This window comes from Cryptotermes secundus, unplaced genomic scaffold (assembly GCF_002891405.2).
Source record: "Cryptotermes secundus unplaced genomic scaffold, Csec_1.0 scaffold181, whole genome shotgun sequence".
Taxonomy (NCBI): domain Eukaryota; kingdom Metazoa; phylum Arthropoda; class Insecta; order Blattodea; family Kalotermitidae; genus Cryptotermes; species Cryptotermes secundus.
In genome coordinates, this window is record NW_019723906.1 from 2,668,033 (window position 1) to 2,691,062 (window position 23,030).

Here is a 23,030-nt window from a genome sequence, read left to right on the forward strand (position 1 = left end):
AACAACCAAAAACAAAGTGGGCCATATTTACATATAGTACAAAAGAAGTAAGAAAAATTACAAAACTTTTTAAAGACACACAGATAAAAGTAGCATTCCGCACACGTAACACAATAGAAAACATACTCAAACAAAAACCACAATTAGATAAATACAATAAAAGTGGCATATACCAAATGAAATGTGTAGATTGCCCATTGAAATACATTGGACAAACGGGCCGAACATTTAACGCTAGATATAAAGAACATCTACATGATATTAGAAATAATAATTGCAATTCCGGGTACTCAAATCACATACTAAATACGGGACATTCATACGGAACAATAACAGACGTAATGGAAGTTGTAACAACGGGAAAAAAGGGTAAACATTTGAATACATTAGAGAAATACCATATATATAAAATAAGTAAGAAAGGCCTACAAATGAATGACACACACATAGAAACATACAATCCCATATTTCAAACTATATACGAAATCTATACAAGCTAACGGTACCTCCCTCCCCCCACTACCCATTCCCCCTCCAACACTCACGAACATAAAACACAGCACACAGTACACCAGACAGCAAACGTATTAAAGATAAGCAGCGACACACACAGAGAGCGCCTACACTGAGTAAGTACAAATAACAGTATAAACATATAAGAATAACATAACATGACATAACATAAGATAGTAACAGGAATATTTGTATATTACAGACAACACATGAACAACGATAAAAACAAGAAGTGGCCGCTGCAGCACCGTAGATATAGGGCATGTACCCTGAAAAAATTTTAACTAAAAATTGAAAAAGAAAGAACAGAGATCTTATAGACATTTTAACTTGAATTAAGTTTTAAAAAGTGCTAATTTAAAAATCAAATCGACGCGTGTAGATTAACAAAGATTTTATACAATTAGAAAGACTGGTAATTTTAAATTTTAAAAAGCAGTGTAACAGCTACGTGAGTGATACACACCTGATGATGGCCATTTAGGGCCGAAACATGTAGTGTGGAGGAGGAAAAGAAGTAAAAACTACAATAAAAATTTGTTGCACTTAAGACGGTATTTATCCATATATATTGTGTGAGTGTAACAGGATGCTGAAATATAATATTGTTACACCACATAATGAGCTAAAAATCTCATGAATACTCCATCTGAAAGGTTATTAAACTAAAATAAACTAATGTGAGCTGCAACAAACTAGGTATGCATAAAGCTGCGAAATTATTTAAACAGCGTAGCTGAGCAAGAATAGTTTCTTCTGTTTAACGTTATTCCAGAATATTTCTCGAATGTGCAATAATGCAAGTGTTTTCTTTTTCTGGGTGATTTGTCAGAAAGAGTTGCGTGATCTGCATGCACACTGTAGTGGACACTTGTCGTGATTGTTCCGCCTAAATTACAGACTACGACATAAACCCTGATGGTGACGCCGAAGCCATTTAGACTCAATTGCTAAGCAATGAATTGAAATTACTGCGACTGGGTCTCTCTTTCTCTCGGTTTATATTTTTGTCTGTATTTCTTAATCATTATCTGTACCTTTCTCTCTGTAACTTATTTCTCTTTTTCAGTCCTGCTCTCTCCTTTACCTCCCTTCATCTGTTTTCTACCGTTCTATCGTTCTTTCTTTGTTACAATTTTCCTTCAAACCCACTTTTTCATTGAAGACACCAATGGGCCAAATCACTATTGAAAATGTTTCTCCTTCTGTCTGGGCATATTCAGAGGGTCCCTCTCCCGCCCCCCCCCCCCCCCCCCCACCANAATAGACGCAAGCCGGATGGATGTCCGTGATTTATATTGTATCTGGATACGTGAGAAACGTGTCTACAAACTAGCACTTAGAGTATGCGTGGTAGGTTGCGCACGGAACTGAAATTGTTGACCGGATATACGCGAATAATAATGAACACAGAAACTAAGGAGAACTATTGACGGGCCTGCGCAGGAAAGAGTACCTGAAAGCTTAGCCGTACTAGTAAACTTGAAATATCCTACAACAGAATAATCAGTCAATATAATGATGAAGAGATGCTGACTGAGGGGCAATAAGTGAAATAATTATATATAATTTATTAAATTTTTGTCGAAAATTTTCTTCCTAAATTTTGTCTGAAAGTTGTGGTTTTAAGTTTTAACTACAGATCACAGACAGACTGTCGGAGTTCGGAGAATCATGGATGATATCTGGAGAACATAGGTTACTTTTTCCTACCAGAAATGTGACAATGACGATTTCTTTACGACAGGAAAATTTTAGATTTTTCTCACTGTTACCATGTACAACAATGGGGATCGGATTTGCTATAAGAGCTTGTAATAGTGTACGTAATGCATTGCAATACAGATAGAAAAGGTAATTTTACCCTGTGGTTGATTAATTAAGCACCACCCCATGAAGACTTATAGGGGAGTGGATGTACAGCTTCATCATTTCTGACATGAGCACTAGATGTGTGTGAGTGGTCAGCTTCACAACCCAGTCGCTTTACCTCTGGGGCAATGACCTCTGCTACCCACGGGATAGGAGCCTGGGTGGGTCCCAGAGCCAGTCTGGAATCTGTGGAGTAAAGGAAAATCTTGGCCTTGCCGTTGATCCAACCCCGGCCTCCAGCCCCTAGCCCATCGCTTGGATCTCCATATCTGATCCCAGCGACTGTCAAAAGGAACGGAAATTGATGAAATAAACAATTGCCGGTATAATTACAATCGCCCGAAGACGAGAATAGAACCAATATACATCAGAGAATGAGTAATATTAAATCATATCGAACTTTCCTTTTACTACAAGTTATAATTAAAACGGGGGGACTTAGTACACAGAACCCTGAATTGTGTACAGTGAAAAAGGCATTTTAAACATATGTTTTACAATTCTGTACTTATTCACGGAAATCTTAAAATGAAAAATATTGAACTCCATGAATTATTTTGAATTGATAGTAATAGTCACTGGTTCACTGCTTCTTTGAATGGTGAATATGTTACAAACTCGTGTAATAGAAATACGAATTATGCCAAACGCTGTAAGTTCCAGTCGTCTGGAATCCTCCATTAAACGCTACAGCCTTCACCGGGCAAATATTCAATGGCAGACCTCCGTCTCATGAAATACCATCAGAATATTGAAGGCAACACAGGGCACAGTAAACGCTGAACATATATGTGTACAGCAAATGTTTAATGCGCATTTGGTGTGATTTAAACTTGGAGCATGCTAAGAGCCCGACAAGGGTTGGTAGGGGAGGGTTGACAAGGTTTGTTGTACAAGGCGATAGAAGGTATGCCAGAGAAAAGGACAGAAATGGGAGAATTATATTTGACTTCAACTGTAATCCGTTCTCATTACTGTGTTTGTATGTGAGGAATTTACTCATCTATGCCCTTTTAATTTGACGCCTAACCGTGCACTGCCATGGGGAATGCTAGAATGTTGGTCAGAATACTTCATGGTAACATGATGCTGCGGATACAGACTCATGGAAAAAAATGATACTCTTAAAATTGAACTTGGAAAAGGAGTACGAGTATATGAACTGGATTAAGCTGCATAATATTTTTTTTACGTTATCAGCCCCATTTTGGTAAAACTCATTGCATTCTAAGCACACGATTTATGGTTAAATTATAAGAGTATTTCAAAGACGGCCATTGAAGAGACAGTGAAGCTCTAAATGTGGAAAAATATTTCCCCGAAAATGCGCAATAACCAAGCATTTCAGATCTTAAATGTGTCACATATACGACATATATTTTGCCACGTGAAGCCTCTCCTACTTTAAAAACAGCCTTAAATTTGTTCGGCTTTCACAATTTGCATAAATGTGGCTTTATGACAGAGTAATAGAGTAATGACTATTTGTGTACAGTAAAAGTCATGCAGCTACAGAACTGAGAATTTCTGAAAATGGCTGGATTTCCATTGCATTTGTTGAAATAGAAATTTCACTAATTTGTTCAGGTTCTTTAATGTTTCTTTATCATATTCTGTCATAAAGAGACAGCCATATGGACTACAGCAGATTTGCTGAATAAGATTATAAGACAGGAAAAGGATAATAAAGAAACGAAGAAAGAAATAACGAAGGATAAACAAAGAAGGAAAGATCTGAGATCCTCATGGCGGTGACTGAAAATTACCGTCTTGTTCGATGTGACATCATGAATGCTGATTGATATTTACCAACGCTGTCTCCAGCTTCAGAGTAAAAGAACACCTTAACCAATCACGTTATACGAGTACTGGCTGGTTTATCCAGGGATTCTATCCCTGCTTTCCTTCTATCTATAGCGTGTGTCCGGATGAAAGGTATCCAAAATATAAAATCATTATATCTCAGAAAGAATTTATTATACACATTAATGGGTTATACCATTACAACGGGAAACATCAACATTTCTTTCATCATATATAACTTTCTCAATAAAGTTAAATGTGGGCTCCCTTGGTGGCACGACAAATATCCGGGCTTGAAGCATATTTGGTGTTACCGTAGCTACATCGTCCCTCATGAGGGCTTTCAGGTGTTGAAGGTCTTTGATCTTAACCTGGTAGGAAACGTTCACATAACGCCACAAAAAAAAATCCACTGGGGTTAAATCTGGCGACCTAAGGGGCCAAGCGATTGGTCCACCTCTGTCAATTCATATCCCAGCCATCTCTCTGTCCAGGTGATTCCTAACATGGTGGCAAAAATGTGGCGGCCTATGCGCGTAAGCCGCGTATGAAAAAAAACACCTTCAGAGTTCTCCTTGCCGATGACATAAACCAGATAAGTGTATGACAATTCCTTTCTGAGATATACATTTTTTATTTTGGATACCTTTCATCAGGACACCCTATTCTTACCACTTCTACAACCAGAATTTTCCCTTCTACCTCGAAAAGAGGGGGCCGTGTATCTCCTAGGCTTCAGTAAAAATCTGTCAGACTACACGGCGTCATATTCAAAAAGACAGTAATATTTAGAAAGAAAGGAATCTAAGAAGAACAAAAAGGACGAGCAGAAGAAAAAAACGCAAACAAAGAAAGGGGTAAAGAGAGAACGATAGAAACATGTATATTAAATTAGTACTTGTGAACAGAAATTAAGGCGGTACTGTGCTTACCTGTGACACACACATTGTCTGCAGTCGGATCTTCAAAGTAGCCGCTGCTACACTGGCATTTGCTGCTGATGCAGGAAGAATATGGGATTGCATTCGTGCAGTCTGTCGTGTCCAGGCAAGGGTCACCCAGCGCTACGAGCAGAATACAAGTTCCGAGAACAATGTCTTCGTATCAGAAATATATCGATCAATGTCATGTTATCTCATTGCTGATAGACGGCCTACAAATCACTAAACATTCTTCGGCAGTACGCGAAGTGAAACGAGAATTTCGTAAGAAAATTCCATTACAATACAGAATTGTAAAAAAATACTGAAAGAGACGAAATGCGGTGTGAGATATGATAATTAAACTTTCGAATATCAGGCCAAGCATAAGAACAATCTGCGAAAAGGCAAGCGAAACAACTCTGACAACTGAAAATTGTGGCGTATTAGATTTAAGCTGCGTCTTTCGTATATATGACATGTGATATGTTGATGTCATATCCTTGCTTAACTTTTACTTATTACATAGCATTTCTGGTGTAGGTTTCTAGTTCCATAGACAACTGTTTTAAGGTTCCGTGGACAAATTATGCTGTGGAACATTGTCCTAACGAAGTGAAGCAGATAGGACTGGCTGTGAACCACAGAAAATACTTACGTATTGATATGATATGAAGATTTCTATCTATTCCTATAACCGGAATTTTCTGTTTATGCCGGGACACTCATATGCGCAAGCGCAAAGTGTGTAACAGGAATCCAATATAATTTAAAGGGAAAAATGTCCCGGTACTTAGTTGATCAAGAACCACGCCATAAATATATATGAGGGTGTGGAAGTATAGCTCCACCATTCTTGACCTCGGCATTAGAAGCGACCGCTTTACCCCTGGGGAAAACTCTCCCTTACTCATTGAATAGGAGGATAGGTGGGCCTCACTGGTCTGGACACTGTGGAGTAAAGAAAAAATCTCTCGACTCTTCCGGATAACGAAACTGCCTATCAAGTCTGCAGCCCGTCGCTATTCCACGAGTGACTGCGTCAGAACAGCAGCAGCTATACAAAATATAAACGGACACTTGCGGGTTCTTAGAGGGACAGAGTACACTCTAATGAGAGCATGTAGAATGTATAGAATTCCCCTTATAAGCCCTCTGTTTGCTAATTGCAGGTTCAGTACAGGTTTCTTCTATCACGTACAATTCTATAATTCGCTGCTCTCGGCGTTTGATGCATTAGGGTGTCTGGTTCATGCTCTGGCCCTGTTCCGGCCAGTTACGAAAATTCACGGCATCCACTGGGAAGAGGACTCAGTGACTGCAGAAGTGGCGTGTACACCATAGCGAAGCGGGGATTTGACGTACTCCTACGGCTGTTTTTCATCCTGAACCAAGCCACTTTACCGAGATATCCCGTCTCATGACGTATGTTACAGTTACGTATTATGCAACAGATTCTCTGTATCTTCTATTAGACATGGTTAGTTTCGCTTGTACGAGTAATAAAAGTTGTCGCCGTGCTTAATTAATTTAGTACTTTTGCATGAAGACACATGGGGGGAATGGAGGTATAGCTCCACCATTATTACCTCGGCGCTAGATGGAGGTGAGTAGTCAGCTACACGTCATATCCGCTTTACATCAAAGAAAAGAACCTCCCACAATACCCATTAAATGGGATACTGGTTGGGCCCCAGTGTCGGTTTGGATATTGTAGAGAAGGGAAAAATCTTTATCCTGTCGACATTCGAGCTGCGGCCGTCCAGCCTGCAGCTCGTAGCTGTACATTATTAATTTAAACTGCACGAACGGACCCCGCTTGCAGTAATTCAGATACCTCATAGCGTCCTCATGCTTCCGGTCAGGAAAGAGAAAATCCGACTGGAATACCTTTGACATCAGGAGTGCAGTCACCCCTCGTGACGTGGAATCCTTCCAAGCAAGTGCATGTGTTCGCTACACAATGCACATTCCCGCTGGTCACTACGCAGTCATATGGATATTCACACTCTTCTCCAATCCCTAAAACAATAGATAGTGAAGCGAAATTAATGTGATATACAGCTCGAAGTACGTATTTGTCAATAATAGAAGAATTACAAATTATTTTGTATTTTTGTATTTTATCTAGTGTATAACGGCATTTCTCGTTGGCGTAGATAGGGTTGACAATGGTGAGTGATGAATCTGTCAGTATGTGGAAAGGTTGATGATCTGTTTTAAACTAGTAATCCGGTAATTTCCTGGAAAGCCTGAGTAAAAATATGAAATTATAAATCATAAGAGTCAACATGGAACCTCCACAATAGAAATTAGTGGTGAAAATCACAAAAAGGCAACATTCGAATGTGTTTTGTTTCTCAAATCTGTATAATTTTGGTCAAGACAGATCTGTGTTCTGATTCACCTGCGTTATAATGCACATGAATATGGAGTTCAAAATACGCATGGCAATTATTATTAATGATCATGTTGCAAGAATGTATATCAAATTTAATCAATATCTGCTTTAGGATTAGAATAATTATTTTCCTCAATTTGAATGCTTCCATAACACTCAAGATATTAGAAACCTGAACTCGAAGACTGCTATTGTTTTGTTGAAGACTTCGGTAAATGTATACGATTATTGTATTAAATTCAGTTTTAATGTTGGCGGGAGAGAAATTATTGTCGTATTTGACATTTCCAAGAATACTTAATTTGTAAATGTACGCATGTATCTACTTCCTTAAGATTAATTTTAGATCTTGAATTGTTAATATTTTAAAATATAAACTAGGCAACGGTTCGGTAAACACATTTCCTAGGTCACACAGTCAAGAACTTCGGTTACTAAGGTTTTGATACGCGCAGTGTAACTTTAACTGATTAAACGGCGATACCTATGACAACGAACCTCCAAAGCGCGGTAACGGCTAGGAACGCGATGACTCTACTCTTGAAGGAGGTGATCCCCACACGGCTCAACCAGAACCTACCTCAGGAAAAGAACTGACCAACAGAAGACAGAATAAGAGAGAACACAGAAGACGGAGTCGGATGTCAGAAATGAAATCTTTACTTTATGTGTTATCACTGTTCGTAGTTACGAAGTATTACAGTTAAAGTAACATTGTGTTGCAACTAATTGTAGTTCCGTCTGATGAATGTCCATTTAATCCGGAACCCATGGGATATCCACTTTATAGGAAGTGAACACTGGCCTTTGATTGGCGAGCAGAGCTGGATTTCATCCACGAAACGGTGTCCAGCAGCACACTGGCACAAATTTCTGTTACCAACAGCCGTGCATATAGCATGTTCGCCACTGAACCTGCACTGCTCGGGCACTTGACACTGCAGTCCGTAAAGCCTGCCTGTAACCAAGTGAAGACATTTAGTGACACATACTTAAGGATTTGGCAGTGATATTCGTCAGATTCTCCTCGATGTAGCAAGTTAATTTACAGACTTAACTAGAAGCATTTTATCTATCTTGTGGACCTCATTGTAACGCAGTAGGAATTAGAAATCTAATAGAAAGATTAAACTAGTTTGTTTTTTTTCAGAAATTAATTATAAATATTAAGTCTATGGATCTATATTTTGTTTCTGAGCACACAGAATTTTCAAATAAATTCCTTGATAAATTATACCTACGTGCATAATTTGATTTATATAACCCTTATGAATGAATGAATGAATGTATAAGGGGTGGGCCTTCTCGGCCCTTGCACCGCGACCTACAATGATCTATTGTGCTCCCCTTTTTGATTATCCCCTCAACAATCGTGCGCTTCGAATGAAGTGCAGGATTTTGTATGTGGGGATGTCGAAATAGTCACTTGGTTCCATAAAGTATTGACTATTGACCCAACTGACGTAATCTTAAATAAGCTAAGGCCTTACATTCACACAGGATATGTGTGGCTGTTTCATTTTCTTCTTGACCCCTCTCACAAGTGGGACTATCACTTAGTCTCAGTTTGAAGAGGTGTCCTTTAAGGTGACAGTGTCATGTAAGTAGTCCTACCACCCATCGTAGCTGGTTCCTGTTTAACTTCAACAGTTTCTACGCTCTATTAGCAGAGGGTCCTCGTATGAGTCCCTTTGACCCTTATACCTCTAGGTCTAAATTTGGCCTATTAATTTCATATCCCATATATAATTTTTTTCATAAAACGCTACTTTATTTATATCATTTGGATGCAATGCCTAAGATTACTCCAAAATTTGGAAGACGTATCAGTTTGCGAATTATCTGCGAAATTACTAACAAAAATTCATTTTAATTTGAAATTGAAGAACTTCACTGAAATAATATGTAATGAAATTTTACTTTGATTTTTGTCGTCAAATGCAGCCCGGTCGTTGAATTTTAAACGTCATGGACTTGACTTATGTGCGGGTATCTTCCGAAGTAATATGGCGCTGAATTCTCAGTGAAAGCACAGAAACCGTTCTTTCCTTGGAACTATGATGTGGATAATAAACATTCCTATTCTGACTACCACAAAGCCTCCTATGTAAGACGACCAAATATTTAATTCAGAATGAACTGTGCTATTCTAAAGCTACGGGGCAGTTCAGAGGGAGCTACCTGTAAAATAATTGAAAAAATTGAGACCTAAACAAGTACACCATCTCCTATTTTATAAAAATTTAAGTAACAGCTTTTCGCTTTAACAGTTTTGAAATATTGATGTTTCTTTTTCTCCTACATCCGCTTCTGCTAAGACGAAAATGTGCCAAGCCGTGTGTATTTTAGACGCCTTGCCCCAAAACGAATAGCTTCCCATTGACTCCATTTTATCGATATTTTCCGTTTACTTTTTTTTATATTTCCTTTAATTAGTACTGATAATTTAAAAGGCATAGCAGATCACATTGAATTTGTGCTCTAAATAGCTAACAGTCTTTGTCCCTTTCAACACTGGGATCATGGGTTGGAATCCCACTGGGGACTTTGGTATATGTCCGGTTTTTTCTGTTATCTTCTTGTCTTAGGCTATCCTAGGATTCCTACCAAATCTCGAAAGGGTTCACATTTCAGAATTAAAATGTCAATTGGAATAGGACAGAAGACTTTCTCTGTAAAAGCGAAAGCTAAAAATAAGAACAATTTCAGATGAATTATTGATAGTTGTCATACATACAGACATACAATAGGTTACGTGTATCAGATGTTTACTTTACTTTATTATTATCATTTGTTTACTTATGTACTATATATGGCCACTTCTTTTATTATTTTGACTTTTGAAAATAAATCATAGCTCAAGTTATTTGTTGCTTAAATCTTTGTCACATAACGAAGACCTATATGACATGCCTCATAAGACGAACACACATGAAAAAGTGTGAATTATTTCGTTTGTGGATTGGCTCACATATTGCTTGTCAACAGAAAATGAAGCCGGCATCCATCAAAGACAATTGCAAGAGATCTGTCGATGAGAAACAATATGCACATGTAAAAATAGACAAAAATGGAAGGTGTATGTGTTTTTGTGTCTGAAATAGTCACATTCTTGTAGTATTTTGGGTTCTCATAGCGGTTATTAAGATGAGTTCTATCTTCTGGGATGTAACACTGTGTAGTCCGTTGAAAATCAATAAACGTTTCGGAGGAACATGTCGCCTCTATCTTCAGGGCCGTAGTGTTTTATGCCTGTTTCATGCTTGTTCTTTCTTGACTTATTATTTGACCCTGAAGATGAATAGACATGTTCCTCCGAAACGATTATTGTTTTTCAACGGACTACACGTCGTTATATCCCAGGAGATAAAATTCCTCAGCCACTATCCTGTACCTACGACCTTCAATCATACAATTATTTGTAGCATAATTAAATTTGCACTTTCTCATAACCTCTTCCCCGCAAATTTATAGATTCTCGTCAATACAGTCACAACACAGAAATAATAGTTCTTCCTTAAACTCACCGATTCTGCACTCCCTGTTGTCTTGCGTGATAATGTATGGAGCTTTGCAGCGCAGTATGTTGCCCCTGCACTCTGCTCTGCTTATGTAGTCAATATCCCCTGTCTCGGAACAAGTCCCACCAAGATCTATGCAAACAGTTTAAGCCATAATTAAAATTCTATCTTAGTACCATTACATTGTCATAACTCCATGGATCAGGTTTATTCTTTAGAAGCTAACAGCCGCTTGGCCATTTAAGGAATTCATTGCCATTTTGGAAATCCAGACTTTCATTTCTGTGCAAAGAGGAGTACGATGTTGGATCACATCTTCAATGACATAAACCTTGTCCATTAATATATAATGTACTGGAATCGAACTACTAATGAGTACAGTACGGCCTACCGCATTATTCCAACAGAATGGCTATGAAGATTGCATTTGTAGGTTTGGTGAAGTACTGAAATTCAGATGGGCAACAAAGAATTACAACGACGGCACAGGATCATGTATTTATTTTATTTTAATTAGCCCTTGACTTAAAGTGAAGAAATGTATTAAATATTCATTAAACGATTGAAAGTAAATTTTCATTTATACTCTGATGATAAATTTTCGTATAAACGAATATCTGTGAATAATGTAACGTATTGGAGTAGACGGAATAGGGTCCTTCATAAGGAGTTAATAGTCATTCAACTGTTCAAGAAATCCCCCACATATTGTGAAACCCGACAGCCCATTCCCATATTTAAAACAGTCTGCTCAGGAGATTATCCTCAGCTAGCCCACACGCTCATACGCTGTTTCTTTAAGATACATTTTAATATTATTCTGCAAACGCACATAGGCTTCCCAAATGATCTCTCACTTCTGGTTTTCAAAGTAATTAATCTCCCCCACCATTCATCTACATGCCCAAGTTTTTCTCCTCGATTTCAACACAGATAATAAGACAACCCACTGGGTGGCACCTGCAAATGGTGAAACTCTTTTCTGTGAATATGCTCAATATCTGTAACGACGTGACTATTCAGTCAGGTGATTGCTGTAGTCTATCAGATGAATAACTCCGTGGTCTGCAGTCCGCAAGCGAACTATACCGACCGAGTGACCGCCAACTGTCGGGGAAGTTAGTGACAACTTTTGCCGATAATGGGTGTCGCGCGGCGTGAGCGCAACGGATTCCCACGAGCGCTAATCTCTGATCTCTAGACCGGAGTCTATCAGGTGGTAATAAGATACACAATAGAGGGGACTGTGAGTCATATTTTCTTTTCCGCAAACAGATAAAGAATAATGCTAGTTATTATTTATTGAGTATCGAATATTCATTTCTAGATTTGTGTTTTTAAGTAATATTCTCAAATATTACAAATTGTACAAGGATAAGGCCTCGAAATAGAGGGCGTTCCCATTTTCTCACAATACAGTTATTATTTATATAAATTTGCTAACTGTAAGGAAAGCATAAGAAACACAACTCAACGCGGCAACGCTACGATGTTTTTTGAATGGAATATAACCAACCACGTTTCATAGTTTCTACAGACCAATACTGAGAAGGTGGTTATGAATATGAACATACGTATAACAGACATTTATTTCGGGATTATTTCACAGGTTTCTGCAGAATTATGTTAGGATATTAATACTATACAGAATGTCCCAGAAAGAAAAATCAATATTCTGGGAGGTCGTAGTATTGGTCAGATCTAAAAAAAAAAAAGAGTATATGTACATGTGTCCTATTCCCAGCGGTTTCCAAGATACAGCTATTTCACTGTGCATTTGTTTAAATTTGAAGCTCAATATTGTCCTAACCTCCGGCCGTATTGCGCCACTGTCTGAAGCATGTGGATCGGTGTGAAGTGTCAGTTGGCCGTTATGACGTTTTGTAGTGATTTTGTAGGGGTGTTCTGAGAAAATGGCTCATATTTTCACAAATGCAGAATATGTCGATATGCTGTCTCACACGAGTTGCAAAGTGCATTAATGTTGAGGGTGAAATTTAGAAAAAAAATGTATGATTATTATACTAGGTAAACTGTACCAACATTGTCACTTGAACAATAAACACCGGTATTAGAAAGAATACTTAATATATTTCGCACCAACAATTTTGAAACTGTACAGTGAAATAGCTCTATCTCGGAAACCGTTCGGGGTAGGACACATGTGCATATATATATATATTTTTTTTTTTTGCTTCGAATGATCTCCAACAATACTGATCTTTCCTCCTGGCACACTCTGTGTAGGCTTGTATCACGAATTTTTCTCGTTTTCTCTGAACTTTATGTATAAGCAAAATAGTGTGTCATTCAGTGTTGCATAATCTAGCATAATTATGCTGTCCACAAATGCAGAACATACCTGGTTTACAAGAGCCATCAAAATTTGAGTACCCGGGTGTGCACACGCAGAAATTTGCGAAACATTCAGAATTTTCTATAGCAGCTGTGCATTCCTCATGCAATTCGCAAGCATCTCCAAGTTCTATCTTCGGAGATTCTGTTGTGATCTCCGTAGAGTAGTTAGACACTGAATTGCCTATAAGCAAGCAAATGTGTTAGAAACTTGAAACTGTATTTCAGCCATTTGTTTTGTTCTCATGGATTTGGCAGCCTCCATTTTTTCCTCTAAAATGCAGTTCACTTGATTATATTCAGTCTTGTTCACTTCTAATTCTGAATTTTTTTTTGGAGATTACTGTGTAAGACTTGAGATTTTCACAGCTGTAGTTGTGAAGAATTTTGTCTTCCGGGATAAAATGTCGTATAGTACTTTAAAAGTCAACAGATATTTTGCAGTAGCATGTATCTGACCGCTATGTCCTGCTTAGCTTATTCTTCGACCCTGAAGGTGGAGATGAAATGTACCTCCGAAACTCTGGTTGACGTTCAACAGACTATATGGTACTTTATCCTAGAAAATAGACCTATTTACGTTATTACTGTTGGTTAATTAATTTGGATTTGGTTTTTCAGAATTCCTGAATTGTGATGAAAGAGATTTCAATTGACTATGACTGAAAATTCCGATCACCGTGGCCGTGCGGTCTAAGGCATGAACTATCATCGCTCGCTCGAACGCTGAGATCGCGAGTTTGAATCCCACCCAAGGAATGAATGTGACGTAAAGTGTGCGTTTATTCTATGCTTGTGTTCTGTGTAGGTAGAGGGCTTGCAACGGGCTAGTCCCTTGTTCAAAGAGCCCTACCGACTGTCTATAGGTTCAAGAAACTGAAAAAGCGGTCAAGGCCCAACAAAGGGCCGTAGAGCCATAATAATAATTACAGAAAATAGCATCACAGTGAGTTTAAGAAAATGCAGGTATTTGTAAGGCTTTTCAATAATTGTCCTACAGTATTACAATTGTAGGTATTAATATCGCCAAATTAATAATTATAAGAGTACAGGAATACGAGTTTGTCGAAAATGTTTATTTTAATAGTTGAAGGTAATTAAAAATTTCCTGATTTTCTTTATTTGAATTATTAATTTAAGGAAGTTGCAGTTTCCTAAACTAAAATTATTTGTATTAATATAAAATGTGGTCTTGCGACGAGCTGATCACTCATCCAAGGAGTCCTATCGTCTGTAAAATGATCATGAAATTGAAAATCAAAACCAGGGCCCAAGGGAGCTGTAGAGCCAATGAAAAGAAATATGAAATGTGGTTTATTTTGACGCTGATTCATATCTTCTCATATTTTCAATAATAATTTTAATTGACGGGGTTGTAAGAGAAATTCTGGAGTAGATGTAACTTAGGTTATATTGAGAGATGTTGAGGCCATGAAAATGACGTATACAAAACCTTCTAACTCACCAACAAAAGACAATACGTTCTGGCTTCCTTCGGCAGTATTGACACAAATGTTACTCTCACAGTGGCCCGCTTCAAACTGGCAGTCCATGTCAAACACACATTCTTCTCCAACTGTAGAAAGAAAAGACAGTTACATTATGTGTAATGAAATGAGGCAATTTAATTCAATTTTCTTTTTCTGTAATGAGGGATAATGTGACCCATCTTAACTGACTCCACGAAACAGGATCTGTCTTGAAGAGCTAAGAGTTCGTTGGTTGGTACATGTACATATACACAGTATCATTCTCTTTCTGAGAGCAGTCCTCCGGAAAACTTAACCAAATGCAAATTCTCTCCGCCTCATGTTCCTGTAATGTTGATTTATGACTCATATATTTATGTACGATCTATTTAACGACCCGTCGTAACCTAGACTACATAGTGTAACATGTATGAGTGTTTATAGACGGGATTTGGATTGATAATTGGATTTATTGATCACTTCGAGGACGTAACTGCAAATAACTATAGCGATATTGCTAATTCATACCCTCTGCACTTCATTACAGCACATACCAAGTTTTCTCAGTCCGTTTTCACTAGCCATTTCCTGGTAACGGATCCCAACAATGCCCTCTGCTTACGTCCTTACTTGCTGGTTAATGTCTCATAACTGATTAAACTCAAAGTTAAAGTCACATTGCGACTGACGGTCAGTCAGTCATTCAGTCAATCAGTCAGTCATTCAGTCAGTCAGTCAGTCAGTCAGTCTTGGTGGCGAGCCCAGTCTGGGGCTTATGACCAGATATTTATTACTTGTTGACAGTTACGGTCTTGTTATTGTGGAGCGCCTTCTGTGACAAGAGGACGGGTCTGTCTCTTGTTAGAGTCATTGTCTGCAGTAGTAAGTCATTTGTCATAATGTAAAGGATATTTACATTTTTCATGTTAAGTATGTTGATAAATGTATATAAAATATGTACAGGGCCGTTGTCAGACCAGGCTCAGTACAGCAGATTACGCCCTATTTCTAGTAGCTTCGGCTACAACTGTAGTCTACTCACTTGAGCGGGCATATGCTTGACCGCCTCCAAGTTTAAGTCTTTTACATTTTCTATGTCGGGCTTCGCCTTGTCCAATATACATTTTTTTTTATTATTATTTCTTGCAATTTACAATCTACTCTACAAGGGAGCAATAAGTAAATATGTTGTAAGAAATCACTTGTTCGGAGTGATCATCCAGTGATGATTCTCCTATGTAGTATACTATGCATTATGTTGCTGAGTACGGCTACCCATCTTCAACACTGTGTTCTTTTAAGTCTGAGGGCCATTGTCGTTTTAGTCTTCGTCTGATGTTTAATGGGTTGCTTAGTTCAGTTACGCAACTGTTTTCGTGTCCCATTAGTCGGCTGTAGTATATGATAGAACATCTTTTGATATCTTCTGTAACGAATGGGATCTGAAGATCATTGTGTAATGTGAAGTTCGATACATACCATGGGGTGTTGGTTATGGAGCGCCGTACATTTGATTGGAGTCTTTGAATTATTTTGGTGTTCGAAGGCTTAGCACACCCCCACAGTTGAACTCCATACGTCCAAATCGGTTTCAATATACATTTTGTCCAATATTGCGAACATTTTCCTTATCATGATGTAACAACTGATTAAATACTAAACTTCTCGAGCTTATAACCCATGTGCACGGACCGCGTAGAAAGCATTGCCGCTTTGTTGCTGTTCTAATTTTTTGAGAAGCCGTTACTCAGTAATAGCTGTTGTATATTTGCTTATCTCGCAGTCGTTGCCCAGCAACGGATCCACATGCTACAATAGCATAGCGCCGAATGCGTGGGTCTTTATTAAGTAATGAATTGGAGAGAATGTGGAAGGAAGCGTACTTGGACTAATTTGAGGTACAGTCCCGGTATTGGCCTGGAGGGTCACCGTGAACCTGGGCCAGGCTATTCTATGAACCGACCGAGATTCGAACCTAACATCTGCGGTACACAAGTTAGAAACGTTGCCATTTGAGCCAGCTTGCTAAGAAATATTGTAAAGATACCTGGGTAAAAGAATTACGATACTTTTAAAGTGTGTATTATTGATATAGTTTGAACTTCGAGCCGTCGAGGAGAAACCTCGCGAAAGAAATCACAGATAACATCAACTGGAAACCGTGTGCAATATTTACATAGATCTGGGTAGGGTCTGTAGGTAAGTTTAACATATTATTTTCGAATATATATAGATTATATATTTGCCCACGTCATTGGCCTCTTATACCTTGGAATTCCCATCTTCCACAGAAAGAAAAGTTGGCAATATATTATACAGGAAAATGATAACTAGACTCATTGAGTTTAAAAAAACTTCAATTTTTAATTCTGAAAAGCATAACAGATTAATTCTGAAAACCATTTTTTGTTTCAGTTAGGAATTTGGAATAACTGTACAAAGCTCTCAATAAAACTTATTTTCCTAGGATAGTGAGATTGCTGATGTAACTTTGTTGAGTTAATGATCATCTGTTGCCTATAAGGGTTATATTCAACACGTCCATTTCTACAACTTCATCCAAATGTTAGACAAGAAAGGAAGATAAAATATACTATTAGCACTGATTGTGTAAGAGAAGGAACTTTCCACTCACCGTTGCCCATTCTTCGGCAGTAGCTGCGCCCTACCAGGTAGTAGCCTTCGGAACAATCGCATTTTTGTTCCACACAAGAAAGCGACTCATAACTGAAAGCCCCATAACAGTCATTATCCACAATACATGGCTCGCCATATCCTGTGGAGAAAAGATGTTTGAACCAAATAAACTGCAGGCACACGTCTGGATATGACACTGCTGGCGGAAGAATGTGGAATGTGGAGCCAGAAACCGACGTCGTCGTCTTCCTCTTGGGTTTATTCAGGCCACTTGCATGACAGAGCAATATCATGGCTAGACTGTCCATTATTTACGTATTGATCTTGGGGCCTACCCCAAGCCTCCTATCCGATAGAAGCTAGGGCCATTTTCTCATGCATAAAGCGGCCTAAGCCTCAGTTTAGTATTGGAGGTAAGAATGCATGAAACTATAAAGCGGAAACTTTATCTTTCTACTCAACTTACCTGAGCTCTTGTGGCACATTCCCTGTAAGTAATGGAAACCGTCCTTGCACGCGCATTTCCCCGACAGGCAGCTCGACCCTTGTCCCATTCTGGCAGAACACTGGGTGTTCTCTTCACAAGCAGAATCGTATGGAATAGCAGCCACTGTAAGTATAGAGCCACAAGCTCAAGCCGGATATTATTGTATTGAATTAAGTGAGTTCTTCTTGAGAAGCAGCCAGTCCTCAGCTACCCAATAATTTCCCAACAATTTATGGAGCCAGAAATTTAATTACCGTGTTCATAAGAGCCCTCCACTGGTCAGCATTAGATGAAAAGTATATTTAAATTATGAATGAAACATCTCCGACTGCTGCCTAATAGTCAGCACACAGGATCCTGCGGCCTGCATCTTGGTATGTCCTATTCCCCTTTTCGAATTTCCAGCTGATATTGCTTGCAAGTTCCAAGTTGTTGCTGCATACTTCTCATGCAACCTTCCCTATATGAAGCATTAAATTATACCCCCGTTCTGAAGGCTACCAAGTTACAAATCTTTTCAAATGTTATCACCATTAATAAAGAGCTCAAAATGTCATTGCCACTGTCTTAAGGTACCGTTTCTTTCAAATGTATAGCCATTTTTGTACTGCAGTTATTAGGAAGAAGATCTCAAGTCATTGGATGGATATCTGAAGGACAGCTGCCAGAGAAGATTTTAGCTTAACACCCATCAATTGCCAATTAAATTGTTTCCATGCCGATATATTTACTAAGCCTGGAAATTTAAAAAGTAAGATTGTATGCAGGGGCCGCGCCGTAGCTCAAGCGGTTAGTTGCTGATTTCCCACCGCGGCGGCCCGGGTTCGATCCCGGATCTGGTCAAGTGGGATTTGTGGTGGACAATGTGGCGCTGGGGCAGGTTTTCTCCAAGTAGTTGGGTTTCTCCTGCCAAATCTTCATTCCACCAATTGCTCCACATTCGCCCTCACCTATCATCTGAGTCTGGTACAATAGGCCAGAAGTGGCCGCAGTAGAAGGGACTTAGTCCCACCCCGCTAGCAATAAAGAAGATTGTATGCATCTTAGTAATAGGAGCTTATAAAGAAAACAAATGACAAATTATCTGTAAAATTTAATATCCGGGAGACCGAAACCTATTTAACAGATCAGCTGTACTTACCTGGAAGACATTTCGTCCAGTCGCCACTCATAACGAAGAATTCCTCACAGACGCATGCTCTAATTTCTGTACTGCAGGTGGCATGCTCGAAGCATGTTTGTGCTGCAACTTCGCATGGGGGCCCTGGCAGCATCCCAGAACCGCTCACTATAAACATAAATCAGATGCTAATGTGACAATGTTGGTCTGGTGTGTTCGAGCCTAACTGAACTTCATGATAGTTGTCCTCAGTTGCTCTATGTGAATGCCACGTTAGAACACTTAGTACAATCATTAGCGGCCTCCGTAGTCTAGGGGTAACGTTCCCACCTCATGACTCAAGAGACGCGGGTTACGGCACGTAAAAGATCTTCATGTCTCTAGGAGGCCTCTGAGCAAAATTAGGCAAAAAGTTTCCCGCCCAAGTAGTTTCCAATGCCTCCGGTAGATCGGGAAGCATCGGGAACCACTGCCAGCTTCGCTGGCTGAACGGGGCTGATAGAGAGCACCAGTACCGGCAGGGTATGGCGACTGGTAGAATATCAAAGGGGGACGTACAATAGACTATTAATTGCGGTGTATGGGGAAATCCACCCCCCAATAATAATAATAATAATAATACAATCACTTCCTCCTCAAACGCTTCTCTAGGCCTACATAATCATCATTCAAACACACATACATGGCGTTAAATAAAGTCAGAAGATGATACAATGTCGTTTAAGTAATGAATGATTCACATCATCAACATTTTCTGAAGTACTGCTGAGCGGTTACAAAATTAACTACCTAACTAACTAACTCAGTGAAGCTAATCCTCGAGAAGTCACAATCCGCTTAGCTACTCAAGAATTTCCCAACAATTTTTAAGCCAGAAAATTTATTGCGAGCTGCATGATCTACCCATATTTTCCTCCTTGACTTCATAATTGTAATTATGTCTGGTGAAGTGTACAAGTTAAGAAGCTCCTCATCACGAAATTTTCTCCAACCTCCTGTCACTTCATCCCTCTTCGTTTCAAATATTCTTCTCAGCACCCTGTCCTGAAACACCTTCAGCCTGTGTTCTGTTGAGCGGTTAATATTCAGGAGGCCCCAAATTTGATTCTCGACACGAAACCGAGCCTCCCTCACCTCCATCCCCCACAGCAGACTATCCTAAAGAAAGGTTAACCTGCACTACATTTCATTGAGATGCCACGTTTTAATATTTCCGTCTTATCTAAATCCAGATCTCAAATTTCGTCTTCTACCTTTAGGTTTTCAGATCAAATGTTTTATGTGTATTTCTCGTCTCTCCGACGTTATGAATAGTAATTAAAACTCTGTATTTTTACGTTGATTTGATTTGTGAAGCAGCTTGGTTTGTACGTCTATGTTGTGGTCTAATCGAAGTGCTCGGTAGGAATTGTTCGGCTCTTTACTCCCAGATACCATAGCTTTCGTGGATGTGTAAATCGCTAACCACAAGCAGCAGGTGTGCTGCAATCGGGCCTTTCAGATAACATTTGAACAGGTGTTGGACATGAGAGGGATTTATCAATTAATTACCCTATCACGGGCAGGGGATCTAGAATAACTGAGATGAGTAGTAATTTTATCAAATAAATCTCTTGTCTTTTTTTTTTCATTGGCGCTACAGCCCTCATTTGGGCCTAGGCCTACCTCCATGAAACTCTCCGTTTCACTTCGGTTTTACCAGATCTAGTAGGACTCCTTGGGCTGGTGATCAGCTCGTCACAAGGCCTCTACCTGTACACAAACACAGAAAAACGCACACAAGCATCCATGCTCTGAGTGGGATTCGAACCCACGATCCCGGCTTCCGAGTGAACGAAGACAGTGCATGCCTCTCTTGTCCTTACTTTTCATAATTTTGTTATTTTTGTTTTAACTGGAGAATTCGTTACCAACAAACACAAATTAAACGTTACCAAGACACAATTCATCAAGTTATTTAAACAAGTTACTGACATTACAATTCTTCTGAGGAACACTTCATTGTTAACTATGCAGTTCTTTTCAACAGCAGACCCACAAGGAAGTAACAAGCGGTTAGAGAAAAATGTTTTTTTTCTTTCTATATTATATTATTGTCGGTCACGATGCCCTCGCGATCTAAGGTATGAACTGTCTTCTCACGTTCGAATGCTGGGATCGTGGGTTCGAATTCAACTCCACGCATGGATCTGTGTGTGTGTGTTTAATTTGTGTTTGTGTTGTTCTGCTTGTAGGTAGTGGCCTTGTGACAGTCGGATCCCCCGGCCGGAGTCCTACCGATTGCGTATAGGATTAAGAAACTGAAAAAGCGGCTAAGGTCATACAAAGGACTGCTGAGCCATAAAGAGCTCGATAGATACTCAGTATATTGTAACATGTGACAAAGTCGACTGAAATTAGATGATGGGGGACGAAGCATATATTGGAGATATAAGAACCGCACACAGAATTTTAGTTAAGCATATTATCGTACTTCGCTGTTTAATACAGGGCTACTATAAATGATTCATTTATTTTTAAAACTCTATATTTTCCAAAGTAATATACATACAAATATGATTGATATATAAAAAGAACCATAACTCACCATGTTTGTATTATATGCACCAGTTGGCAGCACGAGGTCAGTGCCTTTACAAAATGGCGACAAAGCAAGAAAAGAGTTTTTGTTTCTTGGAATATGCGAGATGTTCGTCTGCTATAGCAGTGCAACGTGCATTCAAAAGAGATGTATAGTGATGTAAGACTGTTTTTTTGATATAAATTTAACACATGTTTTTTAATCTCTTTTAATGATTATAAACTATACATATATATTTATATTTGTATTGTACTATATTAATTATGTGACTGGTTCTATATCTATGTATATGGATTTATGGAATATACAATAAATGAATGAATGAATGAATGAATGAATGAAATTACAGAAAAGTACCTCCATGTAAACAAAGCATTTTGCGGTGGTATCGGCAATGTTCGTCGCTACCTAAACAATGAACTTCGTCATCGTTCTATTGGGCGTGTTGGTGAGGATGATGTAACTCTGTTCACTTGGTCCTCCAGATCACCTGATCTAACGCCTTGTGATTTCTTCCTTTGGGGGCACATTAACGATCGTGTTTACGTACCCCCACTGCCAAGAACACTAGTAGAGCTGAGGGAACGCAGATGCAGTGATGACCATTGACAGAATGATGCTAAAAAATGAGTGGAACGAGCTCGACTACCGCCTGGACGTGTGTCGTGTGACCCAAGGGGCACACATAGAATATTTGTAGAGTGTAAAGAAAACTTAGCGAGTTTAGGGTTCTTTTTATGTATGAATCATGTTTGTAAGTATATTGCTTTGGAAAATGTAGCGTTTTAAAAACGAATTAATCATTTATAGTAGCCCTGTATTACAAGAGCTACATAAACCTATTCAGAATAGTTCTCCTGTCTGTTGCTTGGTGTAATTCGATGTAAGACTTAACAGACATAATGTGTAACGATATCTTTTATTACGTGCTACAATTTAGCGAACGGTGTGAATATAATTCTTGCTAAATCTTACTTGGTATTAACGGTCCGTGTCGTCTTCTAAATTTTCCAGGCAATTCCTCGTATCGTATCGTTGCAGCAACGCAGAAACTAAAATGATTGATTTGCTCTTTCTAATAATGATAGAGTCAAGGAAGATTCGATGGGTAGGGTATGTAGCACGCATAGTGACAAAAATGTCTTATGTAGGATTTTGATGAGAAAGCCGGAAGGAAAGATAGCATTAGTATGACCTAGGCGTATGAGAGCGATAATATTAAACTGGATCTTAAAGAGACAGGGTGGGTTGGTGTGGAATGGATTGATCTGGCTCAGGATACGGACCAATAGAGGGCTCTTGTGAACATAGTAATGAAATTTCGGGTACCATACAACGTTGGGAAATATTT

At 38.9% G+C, this 23,030-nt stretch overlaps 1 protein-coding gene across 1 annotated transcript in view; it reads right to left on the minus strand.

Annotated features, from left to right (window-relative positions):
* LOC111861970 (tenascin-like) overlaps positions 1–23,030 on the minus strand; it is a 34,358-nt gene that overhangs the window by 11,062 nt on the left and 266 nt on the right. Inside the window, exons 2-10 of the mRNA XM_023846962.2 lie at positions 19,120–19,266; positions 17,958–18,101; positions 17,490–17,630; positions 14,851–14,961; positions 13,393–13,569; positions 11,037–11,162; positions 8,315–8,467; positions 6,999–7,130; positions 5,121–5,252 (exon numbers count right to left, since the gene is read on the minus strand). Coding sequence (XP_023702730.2) covers positions 5,121–5,252; positions 6,999–7,130; positions 8,315–8,467; positions 11,037–11,162; positions 13,393–13,569; positions 14,851–14,961; positions 17,490–17,630; positions 17,958–18,101; positions 19,120–19,266 — 1,263 coding nt within the window. The remainder of the gene's footprint in view (positions 1–5,120; positions 5,253–6,998; positions 7,131–8,314; positions 8,468–11,036; positions 11,163–13,392; positions 13,570–14,850; positions 14,962–17,489; positions 17,631–17,957; positions 18,102–19,119; positions 19,267–23,030) is intronic.